This window comes from Terrapene carolina, unplaced genomic scaffold, assembly GCF_002925995.2.
Source record: "Terrapene carolina triunguis isolate 2854851 unplaced genomic scaffold, T_m_triunguis-2.0 Scaffold32922, whole genome shotgun sequence".
NCBI classification, from domain to species: domain Eukaryota; kingdom Metazoa; phylum Chordata; order Testudines; family Emydidae; genus Terrapene; species Terrapene triunguis.
The window spans coordinates 593832-611597 of record NW_020697273.1 but is presented as its reverse complement, the minus strand read 5'-3'; the positions used below and the strand labels follow the sequence as shown (position 1 = coordinate 611597).

The following is a 17766-nucleotide window of genomic DNA, read 5'->3' as shown; positions in this document are numbered from 1 at the left end:
CTCCCCAGTCAGTCACCCAGCCACAGCCCGGCCACCAAGGCCTCAGAACTGCTCTGCATGCACTCCGCACTCTCCCCAGTCAGTCACCCAGCCACAGCCCGGCCACTAAGGGGCTGATCTGCACACTGCTCAGCCACGTATGGGAATGTCTTGCTACTAAGCCTGAACCTACCCAGCTTTGTCTGGGTCCCCTTCGTCCTTTGACACTACTGCCCACATGGACACGGCTGACTGCTTCTCCAGCCTGCAAGCTGCTCCCCAAACCACTAGCCGAAGTCATTCCCAGCAACACACCAGCGTGGTAAGACAGCCAGAAATGTGCCTCCCCAGATCAGGGCCTAATAGAAACCCCCTGTCCCCACAAGCCCATTTGCACCAGCTCTGGTTCACGTACCTCCACTTTTTTCCCCCACCTCATTTTAGCCACCAGGGGCACTGCCAAGCCAAAGCAAGACTCTGGGGGGAGAAAGGCTGGTCTAGCCTCTCTTGGGTCAGGTCTCACATTTGGCCACTTGTGCCCTAGAAATCTGGTTCCTGATGTGCTCAGAACTGCCAGGAGAGACCCCAGAATACACTCCACGTCCGCCCTCCCAGTACAGGACACAGGACTCCACACTGCGCAAGCAGGCCAGTGGCTTAGCACAGCACGAGTCTGTAACTCCAACAAGCCCCAGCTAGAGGGTGAATCATTTTACCCCCAGGAGAGCCTCTGCCCAGGGTACAGATAGGGAACGGCCCAAGCTGCAGTGTGGTGGCCCTTAAAGTTCATGCAGGCCAGTGGGTGCAACAGGAGGGGCTTTGCTGCTGCTGTTCCTCCTCCTCCCTACCCCCACCACAAAGAGCATGTTGAATATTTGCCGCCCTCTCTCCCTCCGACATGCTGGATTCTCTGTTCCAATCACAGAGAGAAACAGCAGCAAGAACGTGCCGTTGAGCCAGGGCACGGACAGCAAATTAGCCCATCCTCAGTGTGGCTCCCCGGGGCCATGGAATGGGTGGCTGGAAGAGCTGAACGTGCTCGAGCGCTGGCTTGAAACCTCCCTGCACCCTTAGGGGCTTCCATAACGCTGTTTGTGAGCAGCACACGGGCTGGGCTGGGCTGGCAGTCACAGCCCACTCACGCCAGGAAAGACAGCGCCCCAGGTCTGCCCGGGCGAGGAGAAGGAGATCTTCAGTCTGACCAGCAGGAGCAGTGAGAGGCTCCAGCTCCTGCTGGAATAAAGACCTTTTTCAGAGCACTGGCCTTTTCCAGCTGCCTGGAAACAGGAAGAGCCCAAGCCCTGAGAACAGTAACCCTCACACACACCCCAAAGACACACTGAGCTGTTAACCCTAATTACCTGTGACTGACACATGAGCGAGGCCCTGACCTTCCAGGCACTGGCTTAGCCAAAGGAAAATAAACAGCTCACTTCACAGGAAATGCAGGAGGCCATTTTCCCCTTTAACAACCCCTTCTTGCTGCGTTGCCTGAATGGCCCAAATTTAAAGAGAAAGTTTTCCCTCAGGCTGCCCTCCTGCAACCTGGGCTGGGCGGCACGATGGTCTTGCAGCTCACACATCAACCGTAATTTCCAGAGCGCCCCTCTCCCAACTGCCCTACTCCTGGGGGGCCTGCAAGCACCAAGTCCTCCTCCTGCAGGCTGTATTTCTTCTGCTGGGAGCTGGTGTCATCTCCAATGCCCAGAGCCAAGCAAGAGACACAGGAAGATGCTTGGCCTTAGGTAACCTGGCAGGACACCAGCTCATGCAGAGGACAGGCAGATTTTTATGTGACAGAGGAACCAAGCCTCACATCTTTTCTTTAAAGGGACAGGAGGAAGCTGAAAACGAAATTCTGCTCCGAAGATTTTTTCACCTCCTGCTGTTACCTGTAAGTCTGGAAAGGCCCAGGACTGGAGAGAAACCCAAGAACAGAGCTCTCACTAGTTCCACCTCCTGTGTGCATCTGACAGCACACTTTGTCTGGTCAGACCCACTGTTTCATAGAATAGAATATCAGGGTTGGAAGGGACTCAGGAGGTCATCTAGTCCAACCCCCTGCTCAAAGCAGGACCAATCCTCAGACAGATTTTTACCCCAGTTCCCTAAATGGCCCCCTCAAGGATTGAACTCACAACCCTGGGTTTAGCAGGCCAATGCTCAAACCACTGAGCTAACCCTTCCCCCATTTCTCTGTATAGCAGCTAGCATGGGCGACCCCAGCTAAGTGAGACCCCCCCCCCACTCCAAACTGACAGGGGAGCAGGACCCTTACATGTTTCTAAGAGTTTATTTTAAAAAATGTTCAGGCCCTCTTGTTTAAAGGGAGCGCTCTGGAAATTTCCCATCTCTTTGTAATGGATGCGCCACAGACACCTTTTGTCCTGCTCAGGGAGAGCAAAAGGCGCAGTTCCTCTCCTGGGGACCTGACAGCAAGGGATATGTCATGTTGCCGCTGTGTATAGCCCCTGAGAATGTGAAACGGATACAGCCTTGGCCCACCCCCTGCTGAGGGAGGAGAGGTCAGTCCCCACGTACAGCCAAACACAGATGCTGTCCACGGACCAGGTCTGTCACAGTCCGGCTGCTTGTCTGTGCTGCTCCAGAAGGTGCCCAGGGCCCTATGTGCTTTTGTGTTTCCATAGCCAGCCTGGCAGAACAGAGCCCCCCTCTCCAACACAGCTGCTCCTGCAGCCTCAGAGCAACGGCCCAGACCACTCAAGCTCCTCGGACCCTCTCTGCACAGAGCTAGCCTCACTCCCCCTATCCCAGCACATGAGGAGCAAGCGCCGTGGTGCCCTGCGCTGGGAATGGGCCACACCGTGTTCGGAATGGGCCTGAGGCTGGAGATGGAGCTGCTTACCCGGGTGGTAGAGCTTCCAAGGCCTGTGCTGCAGCCTGAGGTGACTGGGTGCCTGAGGCAGGGGCCGGCTCCTCTGGCTCCCCAGGGACGGATGAAGCAGGAAGGGTGGCAGCGGTGGACCTGGGGGTCTCGCTCGACACTGCTGCAGGTGGCGAGGTCACTCCCACCACAGACCTTTCCTCTTCAGCGTCGGTGGCACCAGCAGAGTCCCCATTCACTGAAAATGCAGAGGGCAGAGAGATTAGGGCTGAGTGAGGAGAGACAGGCAGCCGTGGCTGATCTAGCTGGCCCTGATACGTGGCACGGCCCCACCTCCTGAGGAGAAGGGAAAACGCACCACTACAGCCATTCTTACTGACGGCAACGATTAGCCTCCACCCCAGGGCCCCAGGTTCACAGGGAGCTTGTGGCCCTCTGCAAAGGGAGCTTCGCTGTTCACCCAAGGGTGGGGAGCAGTACTAGGGCCTCTGTTCCTCTGCCAGCTGCTGCCACCCCCTGCGCCTCCTCTGTCTGTACAGGCCGGGTTGGCGGGACCAAGCAGAGCATGTGGGAAACAAGGGCGCTCACTGTCTAGCATTTCCCCTGCGGCTGCCAGCAAACTTCCCGGCTCTAGGGGCACTGGGTTAATTCAGGTGAGGAGCAGGGATCCCAAAAACCTGCCAGGAGGTGCCCTGGGCCTTGGGAAGGGCTGACTCAGCAAGTCCGACAGTGCCAATAAATCCGACACTGCTGGACCACACTGAATACTCAGCAGGAAAGGAGCAAACCTCCCAGCTAATGGGGGGCGGGGAGGGAGAGAGAGAAGTGGCAGCAGATTAGCCTGCAAGATGCCACCCAGTGGCTCCACCCGCTGCCCAAAGCTCTGGCCTTTCCTGGTTTTCTGCTGGGGGCAGGTAGTGCCCACTTCCCTGCCACTCCCTCACAGGCCATGCCACTAGCAGCTGCTGCGCCTCCTCTGCACAGGGAAGAGGAGTGCAGCCACTCCTGGCATCCCAGTGTGCACACGTGCTCACATGCATGACGGAAGGATGGCAGCTCCCACTGTGCGTGTTCGCCAGCCCCTCACCTTGACGCCTGTGGCTCTGCTAGGACTCAGGGGAACCCACGACTGGATTCTAAGTGTAACGTGTGACCAAAGCCAGGCCACAGGCTTCAAACTGGTTCCAAGAGTGAAAACAAGCAGCAGCTTGTGGCCCATGTTGACCGAAGGCTAATTCTGGGAGAGGGAGCCCCAGCCAGTCCCTGCACCTCAGTCCCTGCAGGAGACCCCTTCGCTCACAGGGCGAGATGGCTTCCACACAATGGGTAAGTCAGTAGAAATCCCAGCAGTCAAAGCAGAGGCCGAGTTACCATGGCCCTGGACAGCATTACGCCTCGGAGGTTACTTGTAGGCCCTAGGCAGATTCCTAGATGCTCGTAGATACGTACTGCATAAGAGAGCCAGTACCTGAGGGATTTTACAGACGCCGAGAACACCCCACAGCTCCATGTTGTGCCTGCAGTTCTGTGGAACGCTGGGTTACACTGCAGTGGGACAGGGGCGGTACGAACAGGACAGCCTGCATTTCACAGGCTAACCTTCTCAGCGGACAAGGAGCTGAGGCAGCCAGGAGGGCATTAAACTACCACGACCAGGAGAAGGAGGCAAACCATGTACAAATGAACTCAGCGTGTTGCAAACAAACTGAATTGATACAGCCAAGAATGTGGAGAGAAGATTTCAATCATTCACATACCAATGCTAGGAATCTGGGGAACAAGCAAGAGGAATTGGAAATTCTCACTGACAAGAATAAATTTAATATAATTGGCATCACTGAAACCTGACGGGACAATTCACAAGACTGTAATGTTACAGTCACTGGTTACAACTTGTTCAGGAAGCACAGAGTAGGTAAAAGATGTGTGGAGAGATACTCTACATTAAAGACAATTACCGGTTTTAGAGTGACTGATAACTCAGAACCACAGGATCCTGAATGTGTCTGGATCAGTGACCTACCTAACGCAGCACAGAAGGGGGTAGTGGTAGGGGTCTGTTACAGGCCAGGGAACAAGAGGAGTTAGGGGTGTATCAGGGATCAGAAATAATGACCTGGTTCCATTCCATATGGGCAAAGAGAGGAGAGTCCCAACGAGCAATATATAATCTTGGTGCTTCAAAAGAGTTGATTTCCCAAAGCAGAGGAATATTCTGAGCAAAATTGATTGGAGAAAAAATTTAGACAGAAAAATGTGAATGAAAATAGGGAGTTGTTTAAGAAGAGTTTATTAAATGGCCAAAAATCTAAATCTACAATCCAAAAAGATGACATCTTTGGCAAAAAGCCCATCCTGATCCAGAGGCAAAGCGAAGGCAGCTACTTGAAATAAAACAGAAACATATAACAAATGGAAAAATGGGGAAATAGATAGCAATCAATATAAGTTAGAAGTTATGGAGTGCAGAAAATTTATAAGGGAAGCTAAAGACATCAAGGAAAAAAATCCATGGGATAGGCCATTATTATTACATAGAGAGAAATCATTAATAATGATACAGATAAGACAGAAGTGTTCAATAAATATCATTTGGAAAGAAGCAGAATGATGTAGTCAGATGATAAAGTACTTTCTAGTTCATTAGTAACTAACAAGGATATTAATTGGCATCTACTAAGAACAAATATTTTCAAATCGGCAGGCCTGGATAACTTGCACCCAAGAGTCCTAGAAAAGCTGGCTGAGGAGATCTCTGGCCATTATCAATATAGCACACGTTAAATGCATGAACTGGATAACTGAACTATCCTTAAAAAAAAAAAAAAATTGTCAATAGGGAATCATCATTGAATGGGAGAGTTCCTAGTGGGGTTCAGCAGTGATCAGTATTCACCCACACACTAGGAAAACTTTCATCAACGATCCTGAAGTAAAGCCATTGCTGAAAACATTTGGGGATGACACAAAGATTGTTGGAGCGGTAAATAACGATGAAGACACAGCCACCCTACAGAGTGATCTGGATTGCTTCATAACCGGGGCCCATTTAAACAAAATGTGTTTTAATACAGACAAATGCAAAGTTATGCATCTAGAAACAAGGAAAGCAGTGACGTTGAAAAGGATTGTGAGGTCATAATGGACAAGCAACTCCACATGAACTTCCTGTGCGATGCTCTGGCAAAAGGGCGAATGCGATTCTTAGATGTATGGAAAGGGGAGTAGGGTGGGAATTTTACCTTTGTACATGGCATTGGTGAAACTGATACTGGAATATTGTGTGATGTCCATGTTTTAAAAAGGACACGGAAAATTTGGAAACGGTGCAGAAAAAAGCCACAAAAACATTTGAGGGCTGGCAAAAAAACCAACCACCTTACAGTGAGAGACTTAGAGCGCGCAATCTAACTTGATTACAGAGTGTAAGGAGAAAATACCAAGTACTCAAGAGCTCTTTAATAGAACAGGGAAAGGCAGAACAATGTCTCAAAGCCAAAGCCAGACAAATTCAAACAGAAATAAGGCACATTTTTATTTAAAAAAAAGGGTGAGGGTGATTAACCACTGGAACAAACTCCCAAGGGAAGACCTCTCTCGATGGCTTCAAATCTAGGAAATACTTTTGTCAAACACAAGTTTCTGGGCTCAGTAAGGGGTAATAGAGAATTTTATGGCCTGCAATATACAGGAGTCAGATTAGGTGATCTAATGTTCCCTTCTGGCCTTAAACTTTACGTTTTTATTAATTTACACACACACACACACACACACACACACACACAAGAAAGGGGAAATTGATAGTAATGAATATAAATAAGAAGCTCGGAATTGTAGAAAATTGATATGGGAAGCCAAGGAACACAAACAGAAATCTATGGCCAGCAGAGTTAAGGACAATGAGTTTTTAAAATATATTAGGAACAAAAAGACCCCTGACAATGGTATTGGTCCATTACTAAATGGAAACGGTAACATTATCAGTAATAATGCAGAAAAGGCAGTGTGTTCAGTAAGTATGAGAGACAGAATACATTCCTGTATTCATACCCTAGACACTATTGTAATAATCTCTGTATACACTTGTAAGGTATCATTTTTTAATATTCTGGGCAGTATTGTCCTGGTAAAATGTGTGTGGCAACACTGTGTGAAGTTATGATGCCCCTGTATGGTGTTATTGCCACATGTTCCAAACCCCACAGCCCTGCCCAAAGAGAAGCTGGCAAACAGGTCTGTCCTAAGCAAAGGAATATGTGTGCTGCTTAATTTGCATCTAAGCAGTAAACAGAGTCATCAAGCAGGAAAGGAAGCAAAGAAACCTGGCAGGGAACATTCTTCCACATAGACTCTTTGTCTCCTTGTGCCCAGCGGGAAATGATTTTCAAGAGGGGGACAAACTATAAAAAGGAGGGACAAAGACCTGAAGCCCCCCCCCCGCCGCCTATCGCTTTGACTGCACCTAAAGAGATAAAGGAAGCAGATGGACTCTGGGGGAGGGGTCCTGACCTCAGAGTTTCATCAATAAACTGCTGGAGCATGTGGTGAGAAACTTTGCTTTGAATCTCATATAGTTTGTTAAGTTAGGCATTAGTAAGCCTTTAATCTTCATTTTTCTAGTAACCATTTCTGATTTTCATGCCTCATTACTTGTACTCGCTTAAAAGCTCTCTCTTTGCAGTTAATAAACTTGTTTTACTGTTTTATCTAATCCAGCATGTTTGAACTGAAGTGTCTGAATAACTACTTAAGATAATACACTGGCATATTAAAGGAACAACAGACAAAATATTTGTACTGGCCAGGAGAGGGCTGGCCAGTACAGGACATACATTTCTTGGGGGAAATCTGAGACTGGGGTTGTGCTGGGGTCACCCAAACCCAGTGAGAGCTACAGTGTAAGCCAAGTGTGGCTGGCAGGCTGCTGTTACAGACAGACACTCACGGTGTGGCTTGCATGCTGGAAGGCTGTTTGTGAGTGGCCCAGGTGGGAGCTACTTCAGTAAGGCATTGTAAGGCACCCAAGGTTGCAGGGCAGGTGTCACACAGCCCCATACTGGTCTGGCCTGTACCCTGGTATGTCACAGCATTGCTGTTCCATAATTGTGGGGGGGGAAACAGATGGTGGTGGTGGTAACACTCTTTCCATTCCACTCCCATGTCTGGTGGATGTTAAACAGAAGCTACTGAAGTCAGACATTTTTAAATCGGCAGGTCCAGATAACTTGCATCCAAGAGTTTTAAAAGAGCTGGATGAGGTGATCACTGAACCATTAATGCTGGTTTTCAGTAAGTCTTGGAGCACTGGGAAAGTTCTTCCAGAAGACAGCTAATATTGTGCCAAGGTAATTATAGGCCTTTCTGCCTGACATCAACCCTGGGCAAGATAATGGAGCCACTGATACAGGACTTGATTAATACTAAACTAAAGGAGGATAATGTAATTAATGCAAATCAACATGGGTTTGTGGCAAATAGATCTGTCATAAAAAAATTAACTTAGTTTGACATTACAAATTTGGTTGATAAAAGGTAGCAGTGTTGACGTAATAGATTTAGATTTCTGCAAGGAAATTGGCGTTGCACAATGTTTTCATTAAAAAACTAGAACTGTATAAAATTAACATGGCACACGTTACGCGGATTAAAAACTGGCTAACTGATAAGCCTCAAAATGTTACTGTAAATGGGGAATCATAATTAAATGGGTGTGTCCACAGTGGGAATCGGTTCTTGGCCCTAGGTTATTTAATAGTTTTATCAATGACCTGGAAGAAAACGTAAGATCATCAATGATAAAGTTGCAGATGATGCAAAAATTGGAGCAATGATAAATAATGAAGAGAAGTCACTGACAGTGATCTAGATCACTTGGTAAACTAGGCGCAATCAAACAATATGGGTTTTTATACAATTAAATGTAAATACACCTCTACCCCGATATAACACGACCCGATAGAACACGAATTCGGATATAACGCGGTAAAGCAGTGCTCCGCGGAGGGGGGGGGGGGGGGGGGGGGGGGGGGGCGAAGAGATGCTGCGCACTCCAGCGGATCAAAGCAAGTTCGATATAACCCGGTTTCACCTATAACGCGGTAAGATTTTTGGCTCCCGAGGACAGTGTTATATCGGGGTAGAGGTGTATATACATCTAGGAACAAAAAAATGTCCGCCATATTTACAGAATGGGTGACTCTATCCTGGGAACCAATGACTCTGAAAAAGCTTTGGGGGTCATCGTGGACAATCAGCTGTTTTGACCACAGTGTCACACTGGGAGTTCATGTTCAGCTAATGCGATCCTGGAATGCTTAAGCAAAGGAATCTCTAGTACAAGGAGAGAGGTTATTTTACTTCTATATTTGGCACTGGTGTGACTGCTCCTGGAGTACTGTGTCCATTTCTAGTGCCCACAATTCAAAAAGAATTTTGATAAATTGGAGAGGGTTCAGAGAAGAGCCACAAGAATGATTAAAGGATTAGAACACATGCCTTGTAGTGACAGACTCAAAGAGCTCAGTCTATTTAGCTTAACAAAGAGAAGTGCAAGGAGTGACTTGATCACAGTCCACAAGTATCTACATGGGGAAAAAATATTTAATAGTGGTCTCTTCGATCTACCAGAGAAAGATCTAACATAATCCGATGGCTGGAAGTTGAAGCTAGACAAATCCAGATTGGAAATAAGGTGTACATTTTTAACAGTGCAAGTAATTAACTGTTGGAACAAATTACCAAAAGTCATGGTGGACTCTCCATCACTGAGAATTTTTAAATGGAGATCGGCTGTTTTTCTAAAAGATCTGCTCTAGAAGTCATTTGGGGGCCGTTCTCTGGCCTGTGCTATACTAGAAGTCAGACTAGAGGATCGCAATGGTCCCTTCTGAGCTTGGAATCTATGGCAGGGCTGCTCCAATTACTCAGTCACGGGGCCACAATGGCAACTCACAAGGAACCCAAAGGCTGCTCCTACCTGGCCCAGAATGGAACTTCTCTCTCCTTAAATTTGGCAGTGCGGGAAGAGCACAAGTCCCAGCGCATACCGTGGGCTGTCTGGTTGGATCAAGATAGAGCACTGCACGCTGGGACCAGCAGTCTTTGGCCACACTCCACAATGTTTTCATGAAATTCCAGGGCAGGCGTGGGCTACGCTGTGTGTTACCGGGAGATAGCTTTGGTTCAACAAACATCCGTACAGCCGGTTGTCATCTTCCTCCACTAGCTGAGGCCTGAGCGCTGCCTGCCATACAGCCACTACCTGAAAAGCCAAGCATCACCCCATCCAGTACTGTGCTTCACCTGTGCCATTTGCTGTGCTCGGACTCTTGACTTGCTGGCGGTGGCGAACCCTGGTGCTGGGACTTTGGTCTCCATTCCCTGCATTCTGTCTGGCCGCTCCAGCTGAATGTCTGTGTCCCCTGCAGGATAACAACACACACCAGGTCAGAGACTAGGCTGGCCTCAGAAGGAAACTCCTCAGTTCCTTTTGCCCGGAACTGTGCTGAAGGACACAAGCTACCCTCCCTCCAGGTGCACCCTGCCAGCCTTCCCAGTGAGTCCCACGCACCTGTGCTCCCCAGAGCACCTCCCTAACTTCGAACACCCTCTCCCCAGAACACCCAGCTCAGAGGCAGGCAGGCACGCTGGTTCCAGACACATCTCGGCCACTAGTGCCCAAGTCCCAGCAACGGGGAGTCCAGGAGAAACAGTGTGGGGGCTTTGGTGCGGGGCATTAGGGGCTCAGAGGTCTCAGTTCCACACGCCTCTGCTCACCTTGCACTAATGGGCGTATTAATGAATAATCCAAGTCTCTTCTGAGAGACACTTGGTTATTTGGTGCTAGAGAGTCCTACTGTTCCTGAATTCGGATTGGATCTGGTCCTGGTCCCCAAGCCAGATCTAGACACAGGACTCTCCCCTACCAGCGGTGGTGACATTTTTAGAGCCAATCTCACCTCTCCCCAGTCATGCAGCGACTCCCCAGGCTCAGTTGTCCACCTGTCCCTGTGGGCACAATTCCCCTCGCTATGCCTGAGACGCTCCCATTCCCAAAGAGTGTGTAGGCACGGCCAGCCAACTTCACTCACTGAGCAGCCTCCCACTCGAGGACTCCAGCCTCCAGCACTTGCAGCTTAAGAAAACATGGCATGTCTCACAGGAGGGCTGAGCCGAGCGATTCAGGAGAACCCTAGCACCGCACACCGGCCACAGGTGAGTAGGGAAGGACAACGGGACACTGCAGGACTGGACTCGCAGTGCCAACCACTCCCCATGCAGGAGGGGACAGGCTGGCTGGGCGCCGGGGTACTGGAAGGCTGGTCTCAGACAGGAGTTGTTGGCCATATTGAATTTCCGGGAAGCGGGCGGGCGTAAGCCCACTCACGTCTAAAGGCCCCTCCCCCAGCGTCACATCTCATGTCTGTCTCTCTCTCACACACACACACACACACACCCTATGACACCTGCCTGCATCTCAGCCTGCAGGTCATGCATTTGGCTGAGCTGTGGGCAGGAGATGCAGTTCCTCCTGCAGCAGCTGCTGGAGGTGTGGCGATACCTGGCTTCAGGCACTCAGCCAGCACAGAGTCTGCCCCAGGAGGGATGGGGGAGCCAGAGGCTGGGGTGACTGAATGGGGAAGGGAATAGGGCAGGATCTGAACAGGGATGAGAGGCCGCTGCTGCCCATCCGCCCACTACCCCTCTCTCAGGCTGCACCAGCCACGCAGAGAGGTCTGTGCTATGGATCTGAAACCCTGCTGACAGCTGATTCAGGGAAAACAACGACCGACAGGGAAAGACTGAAACTGCGTTTGTTTAGTCTGGAGAAGGGGGGGGGGGGCACATGCTAACAGTCTTCAAATACATAAAAGGGTGTTAAAAAGAGGAGGGTGATACATTGTTCTCCTGAACCGCTGAGGACAGGACAAGAAGCAATGGGCTTACATTGCAGCAAGGGAGATTCAAGTTGGACATCAGGAAAAACTTCCTGTCAGGGTGGTTAAGCACTGGGACAAATTACCTAGGGAGGCTGCAGAATCAGATTTTTAAGAGCAGGATAGACAAACACGAGCCAGGCATGGTCTAGATAATACTTCGCCCTGCCTCAGCGCAAGGAGCTAGAAAACCTCTCGAGGTCCTTCCAAGTCCCACGTTTCTAGGAGTCTAATGTGTGACTATGGAGTTCAAGACTATCCTAACATATATGTATGCGAGGGAGTGTTAAGGTAGCACTGGGAATCTTCATTCTGGCTTTTCCTAACTGTTGAGAGCTGGACTTTGCAACCTTAACATTCTTCTAACTACACTGGTTTTTAATGTGCCTATTTATATCGGACCCCCTGATTTTCACACTTGCTGGGGCATTAGGCGCCTCAGGGCATTGCTGTGGCTTTCAAAGCTTTCACCTCTCAGTCTTCATCCTGAACCCAGCCCAGCTCTCCGCCCGTTTTATACTGCTGGGATTGTACTGCTGCCCACCACTGGAATCTGAGCACCCACAACCAGCCTCCCTGAGCGCTTGGGCACATCGCCATCTCTGGGGGAAAGTTCTGCTTGGGGGAGGGATTTTAGATTTCATCCACGGCCCCTGCGGTTGTTGGGGTGAAGGGGCAGTGCTGAGAGGGTGGAAAGGGGTTTTCAAGAGGAAGGTTTTGCAGTGTTTCCTACAGACAGACACTGGATTTGCCTGAGCTCAGGTCAGCTCAGCCGGGATGAAAAGCTGTTCCTATCTACGGGATGTTTGGGGCCCCTCTGTAAGAGGAGTTTGCTGGGTCTCAGGCCCTGAAACGGCACTGCCTTGTTACTGCGAGCGGCCGCCCCCCGGGATGGGCCATGCTGCAGGGCAGTGCGCACGTGAAGCTTGCCGTGCTGCGGCTCTCTACATACACGCCGGGCTTCGTTCTCCAGGGCTGCCAGCTGACGTTTCACTCCCCGTAAAACCACTCATTTAAGATCAAGTTAGGGGCATATGCTAATTATCTCATTCCATAACTTTCATAAAACCCATTACACTTGGCAGCAGTTAATTATCAGGCTAATTATCAGGCTGATCCATGTCTACCCAGAGGCTATTTGCAGCCCCTGGCCCTCAACCTCAAGTGAGCACCAGCATTAACATCGACTGGAGGAAATGGGGGGCTCTTACACATGGCTGGTCAACTCCCCGGCACAGAGTCCTTCCCTCTGCTCTCAGCACAGACCCCTGCAGAACAGCCGGTCGTCTTCATTCCGCACAAATCAAGGGGTTAAAATCTCATGCACAAGCAAAGAGGCCGTGCACACCAGGAGGGCTGGGATGCACTGCGCTGCAGGAGCCAGAGCCTTGGGAATACTTACAGCCTGCCCCTTCCACAGCTCACGGGATCACCCCCCTCCTCAGCGGTGGGCTGTGACACACCTAAGCCATCAACCTCTGCCTTCTAGCCAACACTCCCCATCTCATGCGTTAACATGCATTGGCAGCTTCGTTTCAGGGAGGTGCAGAGCTGGAGTTCAGGAGAAAAGGCTGGAGAAGAGGCCTGTCGACAGAGCAGGGCAGACTAGCTGCCCTTGAATCTAGGCACACCCCTTGCCTGAGAGCAGGACAGTGGCACAGGGGCTGAAGGTCAGACCATCGCGTGGACAGGGCACCAGAGCTAAGGAGGAAGCCAGTCTCTCAGTGGAACAATGCCTCTGCTGGCCAGCCAAGAGGGAGGCATGGGCTCAAGAAATGAGTGTGCCGCAAAGCCACAGATCTGTCCCCAACTCTGCCCAGGCTCCCGGGTGAGCAAGGGACTGGAGTCAGGACTCGCAGGTCCTATTACTGTCTCCACTCCTGGCTTGCTGTGTGACCTCGGGCAAGTCCTGTCTACACTACAGCTTGCAACAGGGATCTTGTCACAGGCACACACACGTCCAGTTCTTGGTTCACTTTGGGTCTACAGTGTAGCTCTGCTGCCATCACATCCGCTATGCTGCCCAACCCCTTCGGTGTCACTGCATTCTGAGCACGGCCCTCAGCAGGATAGTGGCCAGGGCACACAATGCCGAGTGGCCAGGGCCCAGGGGGCCTTTGGGTGCTACCATAGTAGAAATGTAACACTAATCAATGCACATGGAGCAGCAGCAGGATGCAGAGCAATGTACCCTGGGCTCTCTGGCAGCACAGAGCTGGGAGGAAGGGGAACCGGCCAAAGCAGTTACACAAACATGATTAGGGGATCCGGTCTGTACTGACCTGGCTACGGGGGGAGAGACCCATGTGCCAGCTGCGGCCTCCAGCAGGAGCAAAACACTGCCAGCTGCCACGTTTCCTAAGCAAGCTTTAACCCTGGGCGGCACTGACACAATCCAAGTTTCGAGCCAGCTCTGCTGGCAACTGGTGACAAACTGGGTCCCCACTTCTAGGTGCAGGGTGCCTTCACCGCTCTGTGCCCCAGAAGAGCACTGAGACCCTCAGGAAAAGGACCTGCTTCACCCTTGCTGGCTGAAGCCCATGTCGGAGCAGGGTGGGGCAGAGCTCAGGGCCTGCTGGTAGGGGAGTTGGATAGCAGCCACCAAGAAACAGAGTCCTCTTTCCGGGGCAAGGAGCTGTCTGGAAGGCTCTGGTGGCCGCAGAAGGCACGACTGTTTAAGGCTGGGGGGAGCAACGGGAATCACTGACTTGTGGAAATAACCTGGCATTCAGAAGATGTTCCAAGCGGGCTTTTTACACTAGCTCTGCAAATGAGGGCAGGGAGAACCCTTCAGGCAGAGAACAGCTCCCTGTCCCGACCTCCCGGACGGGGATGGGCAGAGCAGCCAGACTCTCCCCCACCTGGCTCGGGCATCTCAGGACCACAGGGCAGTGCACAGCTCCCAAATGAGCCCTGCTGAAGCAGCCCCTTCGGCAGGGAGGGTGGGGAGCACCGAGAGGAAAGAGTCCAGACAAGCTATCACCTTAAAAGGGCAAAACCTTCCCGCTGTCCTGGCAGCTCAGGACTCTGCACAGAGCTGGGGTCGGGGAGGAAAAGGCAGCTTGGCAGCCACAGGGCCACATCAATCGGGCCCCACACGAGCGCTGACAAGCCCACAATTGCTTCCAGTCGCTCCGTTCTTGCTCCCCGCGGGGAGCAGCTGAGCGTGACCCTGGGACGGGGGGGGGGGGGGGGGGGGGGGGGGGGGGAACATGGGCAATAGCACAAACTGATTGCTACAGAGAAATCAGCCACTGATAAGAGCAGCCGGCTCCGTCCAGCAGACGGATGGGTCGGAACGCAAGCAGGAGCAGCTGGGCCCGTTTCTGACCAGTCACAATTCCTCCCATGGGGCAGCCCTGGAGAGAAAGCCTTGGCTCTGGCCACAATTCTCATTACAGCCCCCCTCCCCCCAAAAAAGCTCCCCCTGAACCCAGGCTGGGTTGGGGCCTCTCTCCAGCATGGCAGGATTCAGGAGAGAATTCTCCTGTGGGTGGAGAAGGAACTCCCCTTCCCTGCTGATGGGCAAGACAGGGATCTGGGCACCCTTGCTATGGGGGGAATGCTCTGACCCCTTGTGCCCCGAGAAATCTGCCTCCCCAGCTGCCCACCTCCAAGGGGGCTGCCGGGATGGCTCACCCAACACAGGAAACTGAGACCTGATCTAGATTAGTGTTTGGAAGGCATGAGCTACCGTGTAGACAAGGCAGTGTTCCTTTAACACCTGTTAAACCGCTCAAGTCCAAACCCTGGTCTAGGCAAGGCCTGAGCTCAGGGCCTGGGCTCTGATGGAGCGAGGGCCAGTTGTAAAGGGCTAAGGACCAAACCCACTGCACTCAATGCACTGCGGGGACATCTCTGGCCCCAAGAGGAACATTCTCCCTGCTTCCTCCAGGGGAGTCAATGCCTCTCCCCGCAGTCTCTTGGAAAGGAGCTTCCCTTCTGAAGCCAGGTGGCAGCGAGGACAAGGGACATGTCCTACCCAGAGCTAACAGCGAAGCCTGTGGTGAAAGCCCAGCTGGGGGAAGGGAGGAGGTGGCTCTCCCCGCCCAGGCTGGACGCATTGGAGCAGGCAGCCTCAGGTGCATGCTGGGCCCTTCTCAATACAGACGAGCGAGAAGCAGCCCAGAGAGATTTTAGAAACCAAAACAGGATGTTTCCAGGCTGCCAGCAGGCCACACGGGGTTACCAGGCCCGAATTAGCCAGCCTGCCAGCCCAGCCCTCCTACGAGCGCTCCCACATGGGCACTGTCTTTTAATAGAGGCCTGGAAACAAACAGAGTGCGGCCACGTGGTGGAGATGCAGCTGGGAACCAACACTTAAAATAGGAGCAGGAAAAAGCAAGGCAGAGCTCGATGGGAATGGACTCTCGGAGCCTTGCCAGTACCCGGGGGAGGAGAGGCCAAAGCCGGGCTGAGTCAGGAACGCATTCAGACACCCTGTCGCATGGGGAGTTGCGGCAGGCTCTCGCCCCCTTCTGTGCAAACCCAAGTCACTCCCCCACGTCCTGCTCTGCCCGTCGGACTGCGCCTGGACTGGAGCTCAGGAGAGAGCAGGGGCAGCGGACAGCCAGAACGGACACTGCCAGCCCCCAGACAGAGCCCCGGCCTTCGCCCGCTCTGCAAGGGCAGGGGCAGGCCCAGAGAAGTAAGGACTCAGTCCCTAAGCTTGTGTCTAGGTCCCTCTGTTAAACCCACTCAGCGGGTGCCATCTCCTCCAAGCACATTGTCATTTCATCCCCTCCCTCCCCGAATGTGGTCACGACCCCATGGCTCCAGCCCAGGGACTGCAGGGTGACACAAAGCCCGACACAGGAGACACGCCTGCGGAAAGAGGGTGCAGCTGAACGGGAGACAGAAGGGTAGAGTGTGCCCCGGAGGAACTGCTCCGGCCGGGCATGAGGCACACTATGCCAGGACAGCTCGAGTGACCTGGTGCCCGGGCAGCTCTGGAGAACCCAGAGTCGTTAGTCACTACCTGAAACGCACAGCTGAGAAATTCCTCTGGGCTCCGTGAAAACAGGGAGGAGGTGGTGACAGAGGCAGAGGCCTCCTGTTTGCAGGGCAGAGCGAAGCACATTGCCCATAGCAGCATCATGAAGTGAGGAGAAGGGAAACCCCCTCCCCCATCCTGAGAGGGCTGGGAAAGGATGCCACGTGCACAGGCTCTCCAGCCTCCCTCGCACGGACCCTCACGCTCAGGGTGGCGTCGGGCAGAGCATGCATGGATGGAGCCGCAGGGCTGCAAACACACCAACCTCCTCCACACTAGATTTCTACGGCCCCCCTTCTCCCGCCCCCCAATACCGGGGTTCCCCTGCCCTGGGATTGGCGCTATGGGGAGCCCGCGCACTGCCTGTTCCCTGGCTCCAGCACCACGTTCATTGTATCTGCTCAGAGCCAGCTTAATCAGCATGGCGCTGAGGATGGCAGCTGGAGCTGGACTGCTGCCCACCCGAGGGCTCCCACGAGGGCTAGCAGGGGGCAGCCACCTGGTGGTGTAGACAAGGCTGCTATTTGCCTTGCCACTCGTCCTCCCAAGTGGCCGTGCCCGGAAAGCGCCTCCGCAGCCCTTTGCAAACTGCTCTAAACCCCCGGCTCTCAGGTTAGCCCAAGTCTCAGCTGTTGGGTCCACTTGGAACAAACAAAGGCAAAATGTCCTGGCCTCGGAAGGTTTCACAGCTTGCAGAATTGCTCCCAGCCCAGCCGGGGCCGCAGGAGAGCGCTGCTCGCAAGCGGGATCTGCGCTGCTGGGCCAGCCTGCTGATGTGAGCTGTCCCTCTGCAGGCTCTCAGCCCAGAAGCCACATGAGGTTGTGCAATGGCAGGATCTGGAGGAGACTCTAGGGTTCATTAGGCTGGCCTTTTCCCTAGATTTGCTAGTGTCCCCTGATGGGGCTCCCAGCCCGCGCTTTGGAGACCCTTCCACAGCCTTGCAGAGCTCACATGCAGCAAGTCTTCCTGATACTCACCTCATCTCCACCCAACTTCTCCTGATCCCCCCACT

The 17766-nt window shown here is 52.5% G+C and overlaps 1 protein-coding gene across 1 annotated transcript in view; it reads right to left on the bottom strand.

Annotated features, from left to right (window-relative positions):
* The window catches only part of LOC112118513 (NEDD4-like E3 ubiquitin-protein ligase WWP2), an 85704-nt gene that overhangs the window by 39688 nt on the left and 28250 nt on the right, over positions 1–17766 (bottom strand). Inside the window, exons 7-8 of the mRNA XM_026663226.2 lie at positions 10127–10245; positions 2846–3062 (exon numbers count right to left, since the gene is read on the bottom strand). Coding sequence (XP_026519011.1) covers positions 2846–3062; positions 10127–10245 — 336 coding nt within the window. The remainder of the gene's footprint in view (positions 1–2845; positions 3063–10126; positions 10246–17766) is intronic.